General features: G+C 38.6%; 2 protein-coding genes across 2 annotated transcripts in view; one reads left to right on the forward strand and one right to left on the reverse strand.

Annotated features, from left to right (window-relative positions):
* The window catches only part of LOC137653533 (nonsense-mediated mRNA decay factor SMG9-like), a 44,525-nt gene extending 32,772 nt beyond the window's left edge, over window positions 1-11,753 (reverse strand). The window contains exon 1 of the mRNA XM_068387012.1: window positions 11,594-11,753. Within this exon, the coding sequence (XP_068243113.1) occupies window positions 11,594-11,752 (159 nt within the window). The 5' untranslated portion in view covers window position 11,753. The remainder of the gene's footprint in view (window positions 1-11,593) is intronic.
* A 7,103-nt stretch (window positions 11,754-18,856) lies between these two features.
* The window catches only part of LOC137637825 (trichohyalin-like), a 28,805-nt gene continuing 27,787 nt past the window's right edge, over window positions 18,857-19,874 (forward strand). The window contains exon 1 of the mRNA XM_068369940.1: window positions 18,857-19,874. This exon is cut by the window's right edge and continues 24 nt beyond it. Coding sequence (XP_068226041.1) covers window positions 18,857-19,874 — 1,018 coding nt within the window.

The raw sequence follows: 19,874 nt of genomic DNA on the forward strand, positions 1-19,874 counted from the left end.
CAAATCCGACGCGTCTGAGAACAACACGTGGTTTGGGTTCTTGACTGCTAGGGATAGTCCCTCTCTCAGACTGATATTGCTGTTCCACCATTTCAGGCATGCCTTTACTGGTTCGGAGACCGGGATTGATACCGTCTCTAACGTCTTGTCCTTGTTCCAGTGAAAGGCTAGATGGAACTGGAGAGGCCGAAGGTGTAGTCTTCCTAGCGAGACAAACTGCTCCAGGGATGATAGAGTTCCTACGAGACTCATCCAATTCCTGACTGAGCACCGTTCTCTCTTCAGCATTAGTTGGACTTTGAGCAGGGCTTGATCTATTCGGGTGGCAGACGGAAAAGCCCGAAAAACTGGACTGCGAATCTCCATCCCTAAATATAGAATAGTTTGGGATGGGATCAGCTGGGACTTTTCTAGGTTGACCAAAAGTCCCAATTCCTTGGTCAGATCCAACGTCCAATGAAGATCCTGCAGACAGCGATGACTGGACGATGCCCTGAGAAGCCAGTCGTCCAAGTACAGGGAGGCTCGGATTCCCGGTAAATGGAGGAATTTTGCCACATTCCTCATGAGCCTCGTAAACACGAGAGGAGCAGGACTGAGGCCAAAGCACAGGGCCCGAAACTGGTATACCACATTCCTGAAAACAAACCTCAGAAACGGTTGGGAATCTGGGTGTATAGGAATGTGGAAGTACGCATCTCGTAGGTCGAGAGAGACCATCCAGTCTCCCTTTCTGACCGCTGCTAAGACGGACTTCGTGGTCTCCATAGTGAACTTTGTTTTCGTAACAAAAACGTTGAGCGCACTGACGTCTAGCACCGGTCTCCAACCTCCTGTCTTCTTTGGGACTAGGAAGAGACGGTTGTAAAACCCCGGTGATTGAAGGTCCGAGACTTTCACCACCGCTCCCTTCTCTAGCAACAGAGACACTTCTTGGTTTAGGGCTTGTCTCTTTGACTCCTCTCGGTACCTGGGAGAGAGGTCTATGGGAGTTGTCACTAGAGGAGGTTTGCGTACAAACGGAATTTTGTACCCCTCTCTGAGCAACCGAACAGACTCTTGGTCTGCGCCCCTCTTCTCCCAGGCCTGCCAGAAGCTCTTCAATCTGGCTCCTACCGCTGTCTGAGGCTGTGGGCAGTCAGACTCTGCCACGTGAGGACTTGGCTCCTCTCTTCTTACCTCTCTTTCCCTCGGCACGAGCGCTTACCCTGCTGGGAGCTCTGCCACGAAAGGGCGGGATAAATCTGGATGCCGGAGTCTCGATCCTGGGTCTTACAGCAAAGGATGTAGAAGGAGTCCCTTTGCGAGCAGAGGACGCCATCAAGTCATGGGTGTCCTTCTGCACAAGCGAAGAAGCTATATCCTTAACCAGTTGTTGCGGAAACAAGGACGCTGATAAGGGAGCAAAGAGCAGTTCTGATCTCCGACAGGGAGTAACTCCTGGCGAAAGAAAAGAGCAAAGGGAATCTCGCTTCTTTAAGACTCCCGACGTAAAAGTGGAGGCGAGCTCATTGGAACCATCGCGGATGGCTTTATCCATACATGACATGATAAGTAAGGAAACATCTCTGTCAGCAGACGAGATTTTCCTACTTAAAGCTCCTAATGACCAGTCAAGAAAGTTGAATACTTCAAAGGCCCTGTATACGCCTTTAAGCAGATGGTCAAGGTCCGGGGAGGACCAACTAATCTTCGAGCGTCTCATGGCTAGGCGGCGGGGAGAGTCTATGAGGCTTGAGAAGTCACCCTGGGCAGAGGCAGGGACTCCCAAGCCGAGAACTTCTCCTGTGGCATACCAGACGCTCGATCTAGACGAGAGCTTTGAAGGAGGGAAGGCAAAGGCCGTCTTCCCCAAACTCCTCCTAGTATCCAACCAGTCGCCTAAAAGTCGTAAAGCCCTCTTGGAAGAGCGAGAAAGCACTAGCTTAGTAAAGGCTGGCATGTTAGCAGGTAAGCCTAGAGCAAACTCAGACAGTGGCGAACGAGGAGCAACGGTAACAAAGTGATCGGGAAAAAGATCCTTGAAAATCAACATGACTTTCGTAAAGTCCATCGAAGGAGGAACCGTCTTAGGTTCGTCTACATCTGAAGGATGATCATCATGATGAGGATCAGCAACGTCCTCATCTGAAGGATCTTCGTCCGACAACTGCTGAGTAACAAGCAAAGGGGTTGGCAATGCTTGACATGCAGAGTCCACACGCACTGGTGCATCAGTAGCAGTCCAGGACGCTACGTCATGTAACTGCTTAACAGCCTGACTGTCAACAACAACAGGAGCGGGAGGACGCTCGACGTCAACTCGAGACTGCCTTGACTGCCTAGACTGAGCAGTCAAAACAACTCTTGACTGCGGTGTTTGACGCTCAGCGTCAAAACAAGTCAACTCCGCTGGTTGGCGAACGTCCTGAACGTCAACAAGAGCATTAGGAAGCGGCTGAACGTCCATATGCGGCTGAAAGTCAACACGGGACTGCATCGAGTGAGGCTCTACAAAGCGTGACTGACGTGACTTAGTAACGCCAACGTCAACAGGACGAGCAAAGGCTCGTTTTGGCGGCTGAAGGCCAGGATCTCGATTAGCTAAGCGGCGAGGATCATCGTGAACCTTTTCAGCAGAATAGTCTTCCATAAGGGAGGCGAGCTTGATCTGCATGTCTTGCAGTACAACCCATTTAGGATCAACGGGAATGGGTGCGGTAAAAGACGAGGGTAACGTCTGTGACTGCAAAACCTTGCCTACACCAAGACTCTCGGAGCCTGTGTAACGTTTCTGCTTAGGTGGCGAGCAGTCTTAAGATGACTGCAAAGGGTCAGAGCTGTCCCAATGGCTACAACCAGGACGCTGGACCTGTCCTGAAGGGACCGACTTTCGCTTTAAAGGCCTTGAAACCTTGCTCCACGGTTTCTTATGCGAAAAGCCTTCGGATGACGAGGAGAAAATGGTCTCTCTCGTCTTATGGTAGGGGCGGTCTTGATGAGACACGCCTGTTACCATAGAGGGAACGTCTGTTCGCTGATCAAGGCCTCTCGAACCCATAAGTCGTACGACATTACTTCTCCCCTGGGCTTGGGAGCTTGCAAGAGGTCCCGGACTAGGCGAACGACAGGCACGAACAGACGAACCCTCGGTCGCAACACTGAAAACACTTTGCGCACTAATCACTTTCCCACGATTTTCCGCTGTGGCACTCTGACACTTTAGCTCTTTAACGTCAGCCATGAGTTGATTACGATCTGTAGCTAACGACTCAACTCTTTCGCCCAAAGCATGAATGGCACGTAACATATCCCGCATTGATGGTTCCTGAGTGCTAGTAGAGGGTTCAGGCACAACTACTACAGGGGAAGGATTAGGTTCAGGGGCATGGGGAGAGGAAAAATCTACCGATCTAGAGGAACTCCTCCTCACCCTATCTCTCTCTAGCTTACGAGAATACTTGTCATATTCAAGCCAATCGAATTCCGAAAGGCCCACGCACTCCTCACACCGATCTCCTAATTGACAGGTTTTACCCCGACAATTAGAACACACAGTATGTGGGTCGAGAGAGGCCTTTGGAAGACGCCTATTGCAATCCCTAGCATTACACTTACGAAATCTAGGAATTTGAGAAGGGTCAGCCATTTTGAAAAAGTCAAAGAAAGTCCAAAAAACAATCCAAAGTCATCAACAATTAAATCTGTCCAAAAAAGAGTTCAAGAGTTTAAGTTGAGGATAAAACACCTGCACTGCGAAAGCTCAAACCAAAATGAAGTACTTCACCAAGTCTGTTGAAAAACTCCAGGTTATACAGCGAGTAATGGTACGTCTTGTCGTTCAGACCGACAGAGAAGAATTGAGGCTTGTTTACATGCATATGCGGTATCTGGCCGATAGTTGACGCTGGTGGGCACACCCGCAACCTTCATAGCGATCGCTCGCGAGTTTTTGTGTGTTTTTCTGTCGAGCCGCTGGAGCAGCAGCTATTATATATTCACCGACTAAGTTAAATATTTAAAAACAGTATTCAGAGTGAGATTCTTATCTGTTGCTTGTTGTAAAGGTACATATGGAGGACTTTTGAGTGACGGGAACTCTCGCACACATTCCACGTAGGTGGCTTGTTCAAGTTCTCACTAAAGACAAGACTGCTTGAAGCTCCTCACGAGCATCGACAATTCCCTTGAGGAAAGGTCTAGGTCCTTTGGTCTAAAGTCCCGGCTCAAAGCTCAGTTCATCGCTGACCGGAAAGAGCTTCACTCTGTAAAGATAGGCAAGAAAGTCTGCAATCAACTGCGAGAGGCTCCGACTGGAGTAGTACCCCTTCTACGGCACCAATCACAGAAGGTGGCCCACTGCTTGATAGACAGCTCCAGAGGATCTTTGCAAATATCCAGACAGTATTCAGCAGTGAAGTGACAGGGATATCACAGAGTTGTAGTACTTCTACAGGTGGAGTTGCCAAAGCATGTTGGGCCATTAGAGTGGTTCTCTCGGTACTTCTACCAGAAGCATCAGCAGGTCTGGATACCATTTGGCGTGTGACAGTTTGTTTAGGGGCCACCAGGGCTACCTTTGGATTCAGGATAGTGAGCATCCTGTTCATTACCCTTCAAACCATGCAAAACTGATGAAAAACATAGATATCTTAGTGCTCTGAAGGATGTTGAAAGGCATCCTCTAGTGCCACTGACAGGTCTGGGACAGGTGAGGAGAAGACCCGAGAATTTCTTGTCAACCTTGTAGTGAACAAATGTTGATTAATGGGTTACCCAACACGGCCAAAATACCCCTCAGTACTACAAGATGAAGGGATCACTATGCTCCTATTACTCATCCCTGGCAACTGAGCATTTCAGAGATCACATTCCTTTTGCCTGGAATCTACTGTGTGAAGCAGATTGGGGTGCCAAGAACTTTCAGCTGGGCAACTTGCTCTAGAAGGTTGTCTGCATCGTGCAGACTTGGAAGTGCAGAAAAAGGTTCACTAAGTGCACGTGAAGGTGATCGTGTGTACAGCGACGATTGTGCATGCACAGAAGCCTTGGTTGACAAATATCTCAAAAGAGTACAATGAAGATAGTCTCGGCACAACTGACAAAGGAAGTGTCTTAAACGTGCCTCCCACAGGAGAGATGTCAGCTTGCAAGGGTTAATTCCCACCTCTATCCCGTGCATGTGAAGGGTGGCTGGAGAGTCTGTAAAGACTCAGGCTGCTTCTCATCTTTGTCTTAGGACCTAGCAATAGAAGACGAGGTCGAGGGTAAAAGGCTGGGAAGAGAAGTTGGGAAAGGTTTCTTCCTTCTCTACCAGCAGTCGATGTACATGGTTTTACCGCTAGAAGTGGCGACCCTCTGTGCCTTCCGTAGGCTGGGACAGGATGGTGGGCTTAATTTCAAGGCCTCCTTCCAAAAGTTAGGCTACAGCAAAAGACCTAAAAGAATTAGAAGTGCCATACTATATCATAGAACTAATCAATATTATTTGAAAATCCTAATTTTTCAAGTAATTCTTATTTTTCCTAACTATACAAACATAAAACTTTTACAACAGAGAACTGAAAACAGTGAAACTGGAACACAGCAGTTAAAATTATTGGCACCGTGTCTGTGATAAGCATATCCACCCTGAATTGAGTTTGATGGCTAAACTAGTTTAGGGTTGAGAGATCTATTACTGGTTTCCAGGCCTCTGAAGCATTTTTAATAAAAATGACTGCTGAAGCATAGTCTGCACCTCTGACTGAAGGGAAGGGTCTTTCTTCCTTCCTGATCGATAGCAAGACCACGTCATCGGAGCTGGAATGAGGGGAGGGGGACAGCCGTAAAACTGCCACTCCTCCCATTTCTCTGCCAGGACACGTCCGATCTCTAATGAGCCAAAAGAAAGAGTGACGTCTCACTGCTGAGAGTACATATAGAGGCGGCTGGGTAACCCCCAACCACACCCCGCCAACCCGCTCAAGCAGTTAGGCAGGGTTGCCACCTCGCAATTAAAGTCTAATGGCTACCTCCAGCTGCCGCTGAAAGATAATCCACATAAATAAGGGAAGGTTTGTTAGTATGGGAACTAATCGCCCTTTGCTGAGGAACTCCTCCACCTACTAGGTGGTGAAAGAGGAGGAGAGGATTGTCAGAATGTCTTCAGCAAACACACATAGGGTAGCCAGCCAATCTCTCAGCTTTCTTTAGGAGTCTTGTCTATCCACTCTTTTGGATCCCTTTGAAAAGGGTGAACAAGGATCCTCTGTCACTTCTGAGCAGGCAACACCTTCAGGAGACTGGATCTGAAGATGGTTGCCAAGATGAAAAATGCTCCAATGCTACTTCGGTACTCTCAAAGGATTGACCATAGACAACCACGAATGGTGACAATCTGTAATTTTCAGCATAAAGATGCATCTTGACGATATCAATGGCCTATGCACCCGAGAGCCAGGATCTATACCAGTTATTGGACTGTGCTGAAGCACGCAGAACTGGTACGCTTGTGCTTGTCTTTACCATCTGCACCATGTTTATCCAGGAGTAAAGGGGAGACACCATGAATTGTGGATGTTTGGCGAGACATTAGTGAAAAGTTGTCATCCAATCTGTAATTTCTTATTAGAAAATAAAGATGAATATTGTTGTATCATTTCTTAGATATAGACAATAAGAAGCAAATGCAGCATCTTCTTTTCTGTATGTTGTGATAATCCATGCTTGGGGTTTGCTTTAAATCTTCCATGCTCAAAGCTAATGTAGTGATACAGTAATAGATAGTGGATTGTCCTGAGCTTGAGTGGTACACACAACACAGATGGAGTACAGTACATATTGATTCCAGATACTTTTTCCGAAAGCACTTGTGATTTATAAATGTTTCACTATTATAATAAATTTGGTGTTCAATATTTAATGGTATAGTTTTATTAGAAAATATAATGGTTTCAAGAATTTCCATTGGCTACTGTATTTATAGATTGACTGATTGATTGAGTACTGTACTAGTTTTTGTTATACAGTGCTAATTATCATTGCTTTCTGTACAGATTTTTTTCTACACTTTCTTTCATTGTCTCTACGTAATCCAATCATGATCCTCATGATTGTTTTCAATTTAATGCCCTGCAATTGAAAATTCTTACCACAGGTGCATGCTGCTTGTTGGGTGCCTTGCAGAACCAAAAACAAGGGGTAGCGCCCCTTTATCACATTATTACATGGCCCAGTTAGACGGGATATAGGTCTTTAATACGACAGTATTTCTGCGTGCTATACCTGGCTGCAGACCGTTAATCATAATAGAAGTAGCAAAGGCCCGGAAGAGCTTATCTGATATCGGTCTTATGGTTAGCGGCTATGTAAAATATGCAGTCTTACTACCGAGCTAACAACCGCCATCCCATCTAACACACAGCTGACTGGCTAAGGGGCAATAGGATACCTGGAAACAACCCATTCTTTGGTTCTGGGAAAGGGGACCCAACAAGCAATACATACTTCAGTTAAGATTTATCTTTATAAGCACTAGATTACTAAATGATCGAGGCCCGTGGTGAGATTATGATAATACAAGTAAATTATAAAAATTATTCAGTACAGAAAACACCAAGCATTCCCTATCACCAACAAGTCATCAACAAAAAAGGAAAAAACTTTCAAAGTTGAAAATAATTATTTTCAACTTTGAAAGTTTTATAATACCTGGTTATCCACTAGAAATAGAATGACCATATTTACTTCATGAAAAAACAAAAACAAAAACAATACCATTAACCAAAGAAGACCAAATTTGTTTTACGGCATATAGTATTAACATATGGGTTAATATAGTCTAGGTAGTAGGTTGGCCAGGGCAGACACCCTTTGCTTTGAGATACTACCGCTAGAGAGTTATGGGGTCTTGACTGGCCAGACAGTACTGCATTGTATCCTTCTCTCTGGTCACAGTTCATTTTCTCTTTGCTGCCTACACACACACTGAATAGTCTGGCCTATTCTTTACATATTCTCCTCTGTCCTCACACACCTAACAACACGGATTACCAAATGATTCTTCTTCACTCAAGGGGTTACTGCACTGGAATTGTTCAGTAGCCACTTTCCTCTTGGTGAGGGTAGAAGAGACTCTTTAGCTATGGTAAGCAGATCTTCTAGGAGAAGGACACTTCAAAATCAAACCATTGTTCTCTGGTCTCAGGCAGTGCCATAGCCTCTGTACCATGGCCTTCCCCTACCTTGGGTTAGAATTTTCTTGCTTTAAGGTACACTTTGCTATCTATTTCTCTTCCTCTTGTTTTATTAAAGTTTTATAGTTTATATAAAAAATATTTATTTTGGTGTTGTTACTGTTCTTAAAATATTTTATTTTTCCTTGTTTCCTTTCCTCACTGGGCTATTTTACCTGCTGGGGCCCCTGAACTTTTAGCATCTTGATTTTCCAACCAGGGTTGTAGTTTAAAGTAATAACAATAACATTTGTTTCTTACACGAGTACAAATTTCTTTATATCTCTACAGAATGGAAAAGCATGGCTTATCTTCATTTCCTATCAAACAATCACAGTCTGGATGACAACTTTACCACAAACACAATAATCAATGCCCTTTTCATGGGGGTAACTTCAGGAAAGTCACTTCACAGAATACATAAAATCTCTACTTCACCCAAGGGGTTGACTACTGCACTGTAATTGTTCATTGGCCACTTTCCTCTGGGTAAGGGTAAAAGGGACTCTTTAGCTATGGTAAGCAGCTCTTCTAGGACACTCCAAAATCTGTACCATGGTCTTCCACTGTCTTGGGTTAGAGTTCTCTTGATTGTGGGTACACTCGGGCACACTATTCTATCTCGTTTCACTTCCTCTTGTTTTGTTAAAGATTCTACAGTTTATATAGAAGATATTTATTTTAATGTTACTCTTAAAATATCTTATTTTTCCTTGGTTTCTTTCCTCACTGGGCTATTTTCCCTGTTAGAGCCCATTTTCTAACTAGGGCTGAAGCTTAACAATTAATAACAATAATTATAATGGAAGACTCCCTTACACCATCAAAAACGATGAGGCACACTTCAACATTTACAGCCTTAGCTTAATAGTGGAAGTCTCTGAAATTTAAATTCCAAACAAATTTTGAGATTCAAAAGATTCAAAACTTATCAGGCATCGTGTCAAATATCCACTCATTTTCGTCCGAGATACCAAACTGATGTACCATACAGTATGTGATATATGTCTTCTTTATAGTGTACAGTATGACAAATTTTCAAAGTTATCTGTATTTTTTCCAGCCATACAATCCTAAGTCTCTTAATTAGGGAGATTGTGCCGGCACGAGCTGGAATTGGTCATTAAAGTTGGATAACGAGCCGTTATCCATGGCAGGGTCCAGGATGAGGAGACCCGCTCCATTTCCAGTCGGAAAAAACTCACTTTTGATCTTTCGGCCCAGAGGAAGGAAGTTGGAGTAAAGGACTTTGGTTTGTATGGCTGAAAAATATACAAATTAACGTCCTTGAATATTTGTCACTTGTTCCTACACGGCATGCAGGTACATACCCTCGCCTTTAATTAGGGAGACTCACTGCTTGGAGGGTTTGAAGTCTCCTGGAAACAAAACTGATAGGCTCTAACTTCTTCCCTGGAATTGTTCAACGCTTGATAGAGAAGCGAAGCAAGGACCACTGACACACCCTTCTGTTCTGCATAATGATGAAAGACTAATAGGACCTGGGTATTGCATGTGAAAATGTACTAGATCACCCCAGAGAACCCTTTCCCCGATGGGGATGTCAGTTTAAATCAAATATATTGTTGGAAAACCCCCACAAAGTCAAAAGGCTCCTCGCCACTTGAGGACGTACAGACCATTCTCCTCCGACCAGCAGTCCCAGGGTACTGAGTTTGTTGACGATTACATTCTGTTGCCAGGAATGAATCTCGCCAGCAATTCCACAGAGTTGTTTAGTGCCAAAGAGCGAGTCTGCATCGGCAACTTACAGACGTGCAGTGATAAAGTATCTCCTCGCTTGATGTTTACCACTAAAGTAGCGTTGTCACTCATCAACGCTAACGATTGGCCAGTTACAGGTACCTCCTATACGGTTTACAAAATTCCCCGACAGTTAAGAGCCTAGATATTCTTAAATTAAATATCTAACTAACTGACAACACTGCATACATTCTAACCTAGGTTAGTTTGTACTTGTGAATGCACAATTGTTAGGTTACATGTCATTTGTATTTATTTAGACTTTTACAATTTGCTTCGATACTGGTTTAGGAAATAAGGAAAAGGACATTAAGGGAACAGCCCCCACATTGACGATAAATTAAGATCACATGCACATTTTTTGGGATCAGGGCTTTGGGGCGTAGGCCAAAACACTAAAGAATAACCGAGATCAGACTCAGAAGTTAAGGAGTAAGCTGTCAAAAAAAACCTGTGAAGAGTATGTTCCTTTCATACAGTAAGTGTCGTAGTGTGCAAGAAGTTGGGATATTCATACAGTTCGTTTCAATAAGATGATGCACAAGACAGTATTAGATAACATGTGATAAACGTTTTTGGTAATGCGGTGGATGGTCGTAGTATGTAGAATATTGGGATATCCAGATGAGTAATTTAAATCTACTTCATATACAAAATGGCATACACAAAAACAGTTTTTCTTGTTTTACCAACATATTTTGGGTCCGTTCCATCCAACTACCAATCCTCCTTAAAAACTCACTAGTCTAATTTTTCAGCAAGTTAAAATCAAGAACAACCTTGAGCACATTGGGTTTCAAAACAATTATTTAAAATTCTTGAGATTTTAAATCATAAGGTCTTTTGAGGTGTATGTATGATAGCGGCCACCTGTATGTATTATTATGTATAACTCAGAATGCAGCAGCGTAAGCGCCCTCGCTAAGTACGGATACAGCTTGTAGGTTAGGTTAAGGGGGAAAGTTTAGGATTGTTGATGTCCATTTCTAATCAAAGCATGAGGAACTGGCCGCTGATATACAAAGGCTCCGGTCTTCTAAGTTTTAGAACACAGAATAGTAGTTTTTTCCCTAAGTTACATTACCCTATAATACGGGACGATAATACCAATAAGAATGCTTCTTTCCTTTAGCTTTAATTCCCTGTGAAATAACAATGATCTTCCTTTGGCACGTTTCTTCCTACTTTAGCCTTTCGCCGTCAGTCTCGATTCAAATGGGAGGTTTGCTACCCCTTTACCGTACACAAACTATAGCATGCGCGTTTTACTTAGGATATATTATAGTGATGCAGGTACAATTTATTAATTTGTGACATACAAAAATCACAAAACGCATGTTTTAATAACTTACGTCTAAGTAATCGTACTACTCATAACAGAATAAAGACAAGGGTCTTCATACAATCTTAATATTACTTATACTTATGAGAAAATAAGCAATAACACTCATATTTACTGGGTAAAAGCAAATAATGGCAATCAACAAGGAGATAATGGACGTACACTGCTGCTACAGATGTGAAATGATAATTTGACGCCCAAAGGTCGACCAGAACCTACCATCGTCATTACCCAACGACAACACCTCGAATCAACGCCCCTTGAGAGACACCGGAGGGAAAACCATGCTTACCTTCTGGAAAACTTTACGTATCTTTTTCTTAATTTTTGATTTGTCGCCTACATCGGCCATAATACTACTCAAGAGGGCATGATTTCTTCTCCTGAGCGTTCGTAACGTTCTGCAACTCACTAGAAAGCAGCCATGTTGGAAGGACACTGCAGACGTCATAGAAAACGATTACGACTTCATGTTCAACGGTAACTATCCACTTTTCACTGCTTGTATATGCGCTGTATTATTATTATTATTATTATTATTATTATTATTATTATTATTATTATTACTTGGTAAGCTATAACCCTAGTTGGAAACCCATATGAAAACACACACACACACACACACACACACACATATATATATATATATATATATATATATATATATATATATATATATATATATATATATATATGTGTGTGTGTGTGTGTGTGTGTGTGTGTGTAAATATATATATATATATATATATATATATATATATATATATATATATATATATATATATATATATATATATATATGTGTATAATATATATATATATATATATATATATATATATATATATATATATATATATATATATATATATATATATATATATATATATATATATATATATAATATATATATATATATATATATATATATATATATATATATATATATATATATATATATATACACTAGAATAATCTCTTATAGTTTCATTTCGAATTTTGTTCTGCTATTTAACTCCCAATATTCATCTGAGGGCTTTGTTCTTAAATCTACAAAATCTGTTAGCTACTGTTTCATTATCATACTACGACTCCTGTCCATACAGTAACATCAATCTTACTAAACTGATATATAGTCTGATTAATATATGTAATTTCAGGGGATATGAATTTGGAAATAATATCGACTGAAATTACATATATTAACCACGCTATATATCAATTTACTTAACCTAGCCATGGCCTGATTTGCTTTGCTTAATCTTTTAATAAATGGAAATTCTAGAGACTCTGTATTAGCGATCATAGTTCATAAATATTTAAATGGTTCTATCTCATTAATCCTACTCCTTCCAGTAATATTTCATCTTTCATTGCACGTTCTGTTCTTATCATTTATGTCTTTTTTCTATCTATTTTCAGCTTAACCTCATGTGATATTTCATGCATTCTGGTAAGCAAGCTCTGCAAGTTCTGTATATATATATATATATATATATATATATATATATATATATATATATATATATATATATATATATATATATATATATATATATATATGTATATATATATATATATATATATATATATATATATATATATATATATCAACAAATTTTCTGAGCTCGTGAATCCACTATCTTCTCTTCTTTCCCTCTGGTTCGTTTGCAATCTCTAGGGACCCATTCTGTTGATCTTTTAGTCCAAATTTCATCTGTCTTTCTCATTATATGTCCTGTTGATGTCCATTTCTTTTTTCTTACATATTGTTAGAATATCCTCTACATTAGTCTTTTCCCGTATCCATGTTGCTCTTTTTTATGGCGCTTTGTGTTTTTCCCATCATTATTCTTTCCGTAGCTCTTTGAGTTGTAACTAACTAAGGCTTTAGTAATAGTAAGGCTCCAAGTTTCTGATGCACAAGTTGATAATGGTAGGACCACGTGGTTAAGGACTTTTCTTTTAAAGAAAGTGTCATATTACTTTTGATAATTTCTTTTTCTTTACCAAAAGCTCTCCATCCTATGCTTATCCTTCTTTTAATTTCAGTCACAAACACTTAATGTCTGTCCTAAGTATGTATATTAATTATCAATCTCTAGAGGTACGTTTTTAACTTTTATTTGTTGTCTCTCTGCCTCTTCATTGAACATTATCTTAGTTTTGTTCATATCAATTTTCAGTCCTACATTTCTGCTTTCTCTATTCAAATCTTATATTATCCTTTGCAATTCTTTCCATGATCCACTAAAGAGAAATAAGTAATCTGCAAATCTTAAAAGATGCTAAGGTATTTCCCATTAATGTTAATTCCCATATTTTCCAAATCTAAATTCTTGAAAAGTTCTTCTAGGAACGCTGTGAACTCCTTTTCTCAATCGGAATTTTCCCACTAAATTAATGCAGTTTTAGGGTTGCTCTACCTTCCGTATAGATATCTTGGTGTGTTCTAACATATGCATCATCCATTCATCGTCTTTGAAGGGCTTTCATTACTGCTAAAGTTTTGACGAATCAAAAGTTTTCTCATAGTCTTTAAATGCAAAAAGCTTTCTCATAGAATTTAAAGGTCATAAATAGTGGTTGTCATACTCAGTTGATTTTTCCATTAGCTGGTTAATTACATGGAGCTGGTTAGTTATTTAATATATGCTTCTAAAACCTTCCTGCTCTCTTGGCTGATCAAAGTTTAGATTTCTCTCTATTTTGCCTAATATGTTCTTTGTAAATATTTCATACATTACTGAGAATAAACTTATTGGGTAGTATGATATTTTTGTGATTTTTTTTTTCTTCTAAACTGAAGGTATAGAGCAGTCTTGCAAACATACTATTTAAAGTTGAGCGATTTGCTACCATAAACCCTCCTTATTCTGTTATTAAATCATTTGTTAGTCCATCTTCTGCTTTGTCTCTTTTCATGCCTTTTAATTCTTCCTTTCATTATACTGTTACTTTCGGTACCGGCTCAGGTGTTTCATTATTTCTGTTGGCTAAGTTTTTCTTATATCACTATTGAAAAGCATTGTACAGAAATACTCTGCAATTTTTATCACTCCATTTTTTTGTTGATGTATCCACTTGCAGTCGTCAAAGCAAATTTCAGTTGGTACCCTATTCCAAGTCTTCTTTTCATTAACTTGAGGCTTCTTCATTTCTTTGGTGTTTCCTCAATTTTTTTCTGATAGTGTTTACGAATTTCTTGTGCTTTTAGCTTGTCTATTGTTTTGGATAGTTATGCTAATTCTATTCTATCTCTCTAGTATTTTACACTCATTTCCAATGTTTTCTTTATTATATATATATATATATATATATATATATATATATATATATATATATATATATATATATATATATATATACATATACACACACGCACACACACACAAATATATATATATATATATATATATATATATATATATATATATATATATATATATATATATATATATATATATATATATATATTGTGTGTGTGTGTTTTCTAGTAGTTTTCCTGGAATCTCTTATGCTGATTCCAGTACAAATTTTGTTAAAGTTACTGTTCATTTCTTCTTCATTTGCTTTCATTTCATCACGTAGCTAGAGGGGTACCCATTTTATATTGCTAAACTGAACTCTATTATACTTTTATCTAATTACAGAAGTGTTTATTTTCTTTCTTAAGATTAGGTTTTTTTTCTTCATTTCCTTAGATCTAGACAAAGTTTTCTTCTCACAATTCTACAGTGGCCTGACTTTAATTTGTTTAGCACTGTTATATCTTTAACTAAATTAACTTTTTCACTGCGAATAAAATTTGTTTAATCTTTCTTTTCTAGATTTTGGTTTCTCCATGTCCATTTTTTGTTAATATCTATAAAAAGGTGTTCATGATTATTAAATGTTTTTTTTTTTTTTTTTTTTTAGTAAATTTTACAATCATGTCTCCTATGATGTTTCTTGTGCCAACTTCAAATTTGCCTACAGAGTTTCCCCTCACTTCATTTGACCTACTTTACATAGAAGTCACCCAAAACAAAGGAAAACTCAGTATAATGTTTTTGTTTTTCATAGATATATATCTCCAGATCTTCATATTAAGTTTCTCTTTCTTCCTTTGTATTGAATGTTGTTGGTGCCTACGTTTGAATGACCATTATTTCATAACTTTTATCCCAGAAATCTATTACTGAAACTATATAATTCTTCTGAAAACCCACTCCATTTCCTTTGATCCTTTCATGTCCTCTTAAGCAAAAGACATGGGCCTCTTTTAACTCGATATAAGATTGCCCAGTTCTTCTAATTTCTCTCTATCCCATTATATTCCAATTTATCTATTTCAGCTCTTCTAGCAACACACCAAGATCCCCTTCCCTAGACAGGGTCCTGACATTGTACGTTGCTAGGTTCAGTTTCCAACAGTGAACTTTTCTATTCCACACACACACACACGTACACACTCACACACACACACACCCGTACACACTCACACACACACACACACACACACACACACATATATATATATATATATATATATATATATATATATATATAGGCTATATATATATATATATATATATATATATATATATATATATATATATATATATATATGTATATATATACTGTATATATATATGTATATATACATGTATATATATACATATATATATGTATATATATGTATATACATATATATATAAATATATATATATATATATATATATATATATATATATATATATATATATATATATATATACATATATATATACATATATATATATATATATATATATATATATATATATATACTGTATAGCTATATATATACATATGTATATTTATATATACTGTATAGCCTATATATATACACACACATATATATATATATATATATATATATATATATATATATATATATATATATATACTGTAGAGCTATATATATAAATATGTATATTTATATATACTGTATAGCCTATATATATATGTATATATATATATATATATATATATATATATATATATATATATATATATATATATATATATATACAGTATATACTAGTAAGGCTGGTGATTGTCTGTGCGTGTGTCTGCGTGTTCAGAGACGTTGTTCCCCTTACAAAAATTATACAAGGAACTTACAGAATATTTAATGATTTAATTTTATGTCACTTTTATCGAGAAAGCTAAATCCGCTATTTCCATTTTGATAAAGACCCACCTTGAGTGTCTACGGGCCCCATAATTATAGACCCCCTAAAATTGTATTCCATGAAATGGAACAGGCTGGCGCCCTAGACTTCTTTAACTTTTTAAACATAATCATTAACAATCGAAAAATCTAACATTGCTATTTTTATTTTTATCAAGAACCACATTTGGCCTGTGTACAGGCCCCACAATTACAAACCCCCTGAAATTACGTTCAATAATAATGAACCAATTGCAACGACTATTTGGGACTATATTAATATGGAAATTTGTCCTAAAAAAGGGGGTCCTTGGGGGTTGCCCCCCCCCACACACACACACAGCATACAGTATTTCTTTACTATGAGATAAAATGTAAAAAAAAAAACTTACAAATTATTTAATGATTGAGTCTAATGTATTTATATATATATATATATATATATATATATATATATATATATATATATATATATATATATATATATATATATATATATATATATATATATATATTTTTATTTCAGTTTTCTACAAATTGATGCCACCCAAAAAGAGATTCTACAGATTATTTAATTGTTTAATCCTATGTAATTTTTATATATTTTTTCTAAGTTTTCTATAAAATGATTCCACCCAAAAAGATGTTCTCATTCAGTAAATCCGATAAAGTAAATTCGGTCAAAAGAAAAAGATAGCCGGAAACAGAAGAGCAGAGGAATTTACGGAGGGAAACAAATACAAGAAGTATGGCAGCTAGACGTAAGAGGCAGGATGAAGAACAAAGAAAAATTTATGCAAGTAGAATGGCAGCTAGCCCTAAAGCAGAAAATGGATTTAAGAAGGAACAGTAATGCAATCAGAATGGCAGCTAGACGTGAAGCAGAAGACGAAGAGCAGATGAATTTGAGAAAGAACACTAATTCAAATGTTCAAAGGCTGCTCATGAAGGCAGAGGCAAGGGACAGTGACACTGCCCTATCAAGTAGGACAATGCCCTAGAGGCTGGCCATATTACATATGATAAGCACCCAAGCCTCTCTCCACCCAAGCTAGGACCAAGGAGGGTCAGGCAATGGCTGCTGATGATTCACCAGATAGACCTATAGGCTCCCCAAACCCCCATTCTTAGCTAACAAGGATGGTGAGGTTGCAGCGACCAAAGGAACGAACAAGTTTGAGCGGAACCCGAACTCCAGTCTGGCAATCACCAGACAAAGGGTCTACCACCAGGCCACCACAACCCTAAATGGCAGAATGGCAGCAAGACGTGAAGCAGAAGAAGAAGAACAAAGGAATTTAAGAAGGAATACTAATACAAGTAAAATGGCAGCAAGACGTGAAGCAGAAGAAGAAGAACAAAGGAATTTAAGAAGGAATACTAATACAAGTAAAATGGCAGCTAGACGTGAAGCAGAAGACAAAGAGCAGAGGAATTTAAGAAGGAATACGAATGTGTACAGAATGGCAGCTAGACGTGGAGCAAAAGACGAAGAGCAGATGAATTTAAGAAGGAATACTAATACAAGCAGAATGGCAGCTCGACGTGAAGCAAAAGACAAAGAAGAGATGAATTGAAGAAGGAATACTAATGCAAGCAGAATGGCAGGTAGACGTAAAGCAGAAGACGAAGAGCAGATGCATTTAAGAAGGAATACTAATGCAAGCAGAATGGCAGCTAGACGTGAAGCAAAAGACAAAGAAGAGATGAATTTAAGAAGGAATACTAATGCAAGCAGAATGGCAGCTAGACGTGAAGCAAAAGACAAAGAAGAGATGAATTGAAGAAGGAATACTAATGCAAGCAGAATGGCAGGTAGACGTAAAGCAGAAGACGAAGAGCAGATGCATTTAAGAAGGAATACTAATGCAAGCAGAATGGCAGCTCGACGTGAAGCAAAAGACAAAGAAGAGATGAATTTAAGAAGGAATACTAATACAAGCAGAATGGCAGCTCGACGTGAAGCAAAAGCCAAAGAAGACATGAATTGAAGAAGGAATACTAATGCAAGCAGAATAGCAGGTAGACGTAAAGCAGAAGACGAAGAGCAGATGCATTTAAGAAGGAATACTAATGCAAGCAGAATGGCAGCTAGACGTGAAGCAAAAGACAAAGAAGATATGAATTTAAGAAGGAATACTAATACAAGCAGAATGGCAGCTAGACGTGAAGCAGAAGACAAAGAGCAGAGGAATTTAAGAAGGAATATGAATGCAAGCAGAATGGCAGCTCGACGTGAAGCAAAAGACAAAGAAGAGATGAATTTAAGAAGGAATACTAATGCAAGCAGAATGGCAGCTCGACGTGAAGCAAAAGACAAAGAAGAGATGAATTGAAGAAGGATTACTAATGCAAGCAGAATGGCAGCTAGACGTAAAGCAAAAGATGAAGAGCAGATGAATTTAAGAAGGAATACTAATTCAAGCCGAATGGCAGCTAGACGTGAAGCAGAAGACAAAGAGCAGAGGAATTTAAGAAGGAATACGAATGTGTGCAGAATGGCAGCTAGACGTGGAGCAGAAGATGAAGAGCAGATGAATTTAAGAAGGAATACTAATACAAGCAGAATGGCAGCTAGACGTGAAGCAGAAGACAAAGAACAGAGGAATTTAAGAAGGAATACGAATGTGTGCAGAATGGCAGTTAGACGTGGAGCAGAAGATGAAGAGCAGATGAATTTAAGAAGGAATACTAATACAAGCAGAATGGCAGCTAGACGTGAAGCAGAAGACAAAGAGCAGAGGAATTTAAGAAGGAATAAGAATGTGTGCAGAATGGCAGTTAGACGTGGAGCAGAAGACGAAGAGCAGATGAATTTAAGAAGGAATACTAATACAAGCAGAATGGCAGCTCGATGTGAAGTAAAATACAAAGAAGAGATGAATTTAAGAAGGAATACTAATGCAAGCAGAATGGCAGGTAGACGTGAAGCAGAAGACAAAGAGCAGAGGAATTTAAGAAGAAATACGGATGTGTGCAGAATGGCAGTTAGACGTGGAGCAGAAGACAAAAAAGAGATGAATTTAAGAAGGAATACTAATACAAGCAGAATAGCAGGTAGACGTGAAGCAGAAGACAAAGAACAGAGGAATTTAAGAAGGAATACGAATGTGTGCAGAATGGCAGTTAGACGTGGAGCAGAAGAGGACGAGCAGATGAATTTAAGAAGGAATACTAATACAAGCAGAATGGCAGCTAGACGTGAAGCAGAAGACAAAGAGCAGAGGAATTTAAAAAGGAATAAGAATGTGTGCAGAATGGCAGTTAGACGTGGAGCAGAAGACGAAGAGCAGATGAATTTAAGAAGGAATACTAATACAAGCAGAATGGCAGCTCGACGTGAAGCAAAAGACAAAGAAGAGATGAATTTGAGAAGGA

The sequence above is a fragment of the Palaemon carinicauda genome, chromosome 1 (assembly GCF_036898095.1).
Source record: "Palaemon carinicauda isolate YSFRI2023 chromosome 1, ASM3689809v2, whole genome shotgun sequence".
Taxonomy (NCBI): domain Eukaryota; kingdom Metazoa; phylum Arthropoda; class Malacostraca; order Decapoda; family Palaemonidae; genus Palaemon; species Palaemon carinicauda.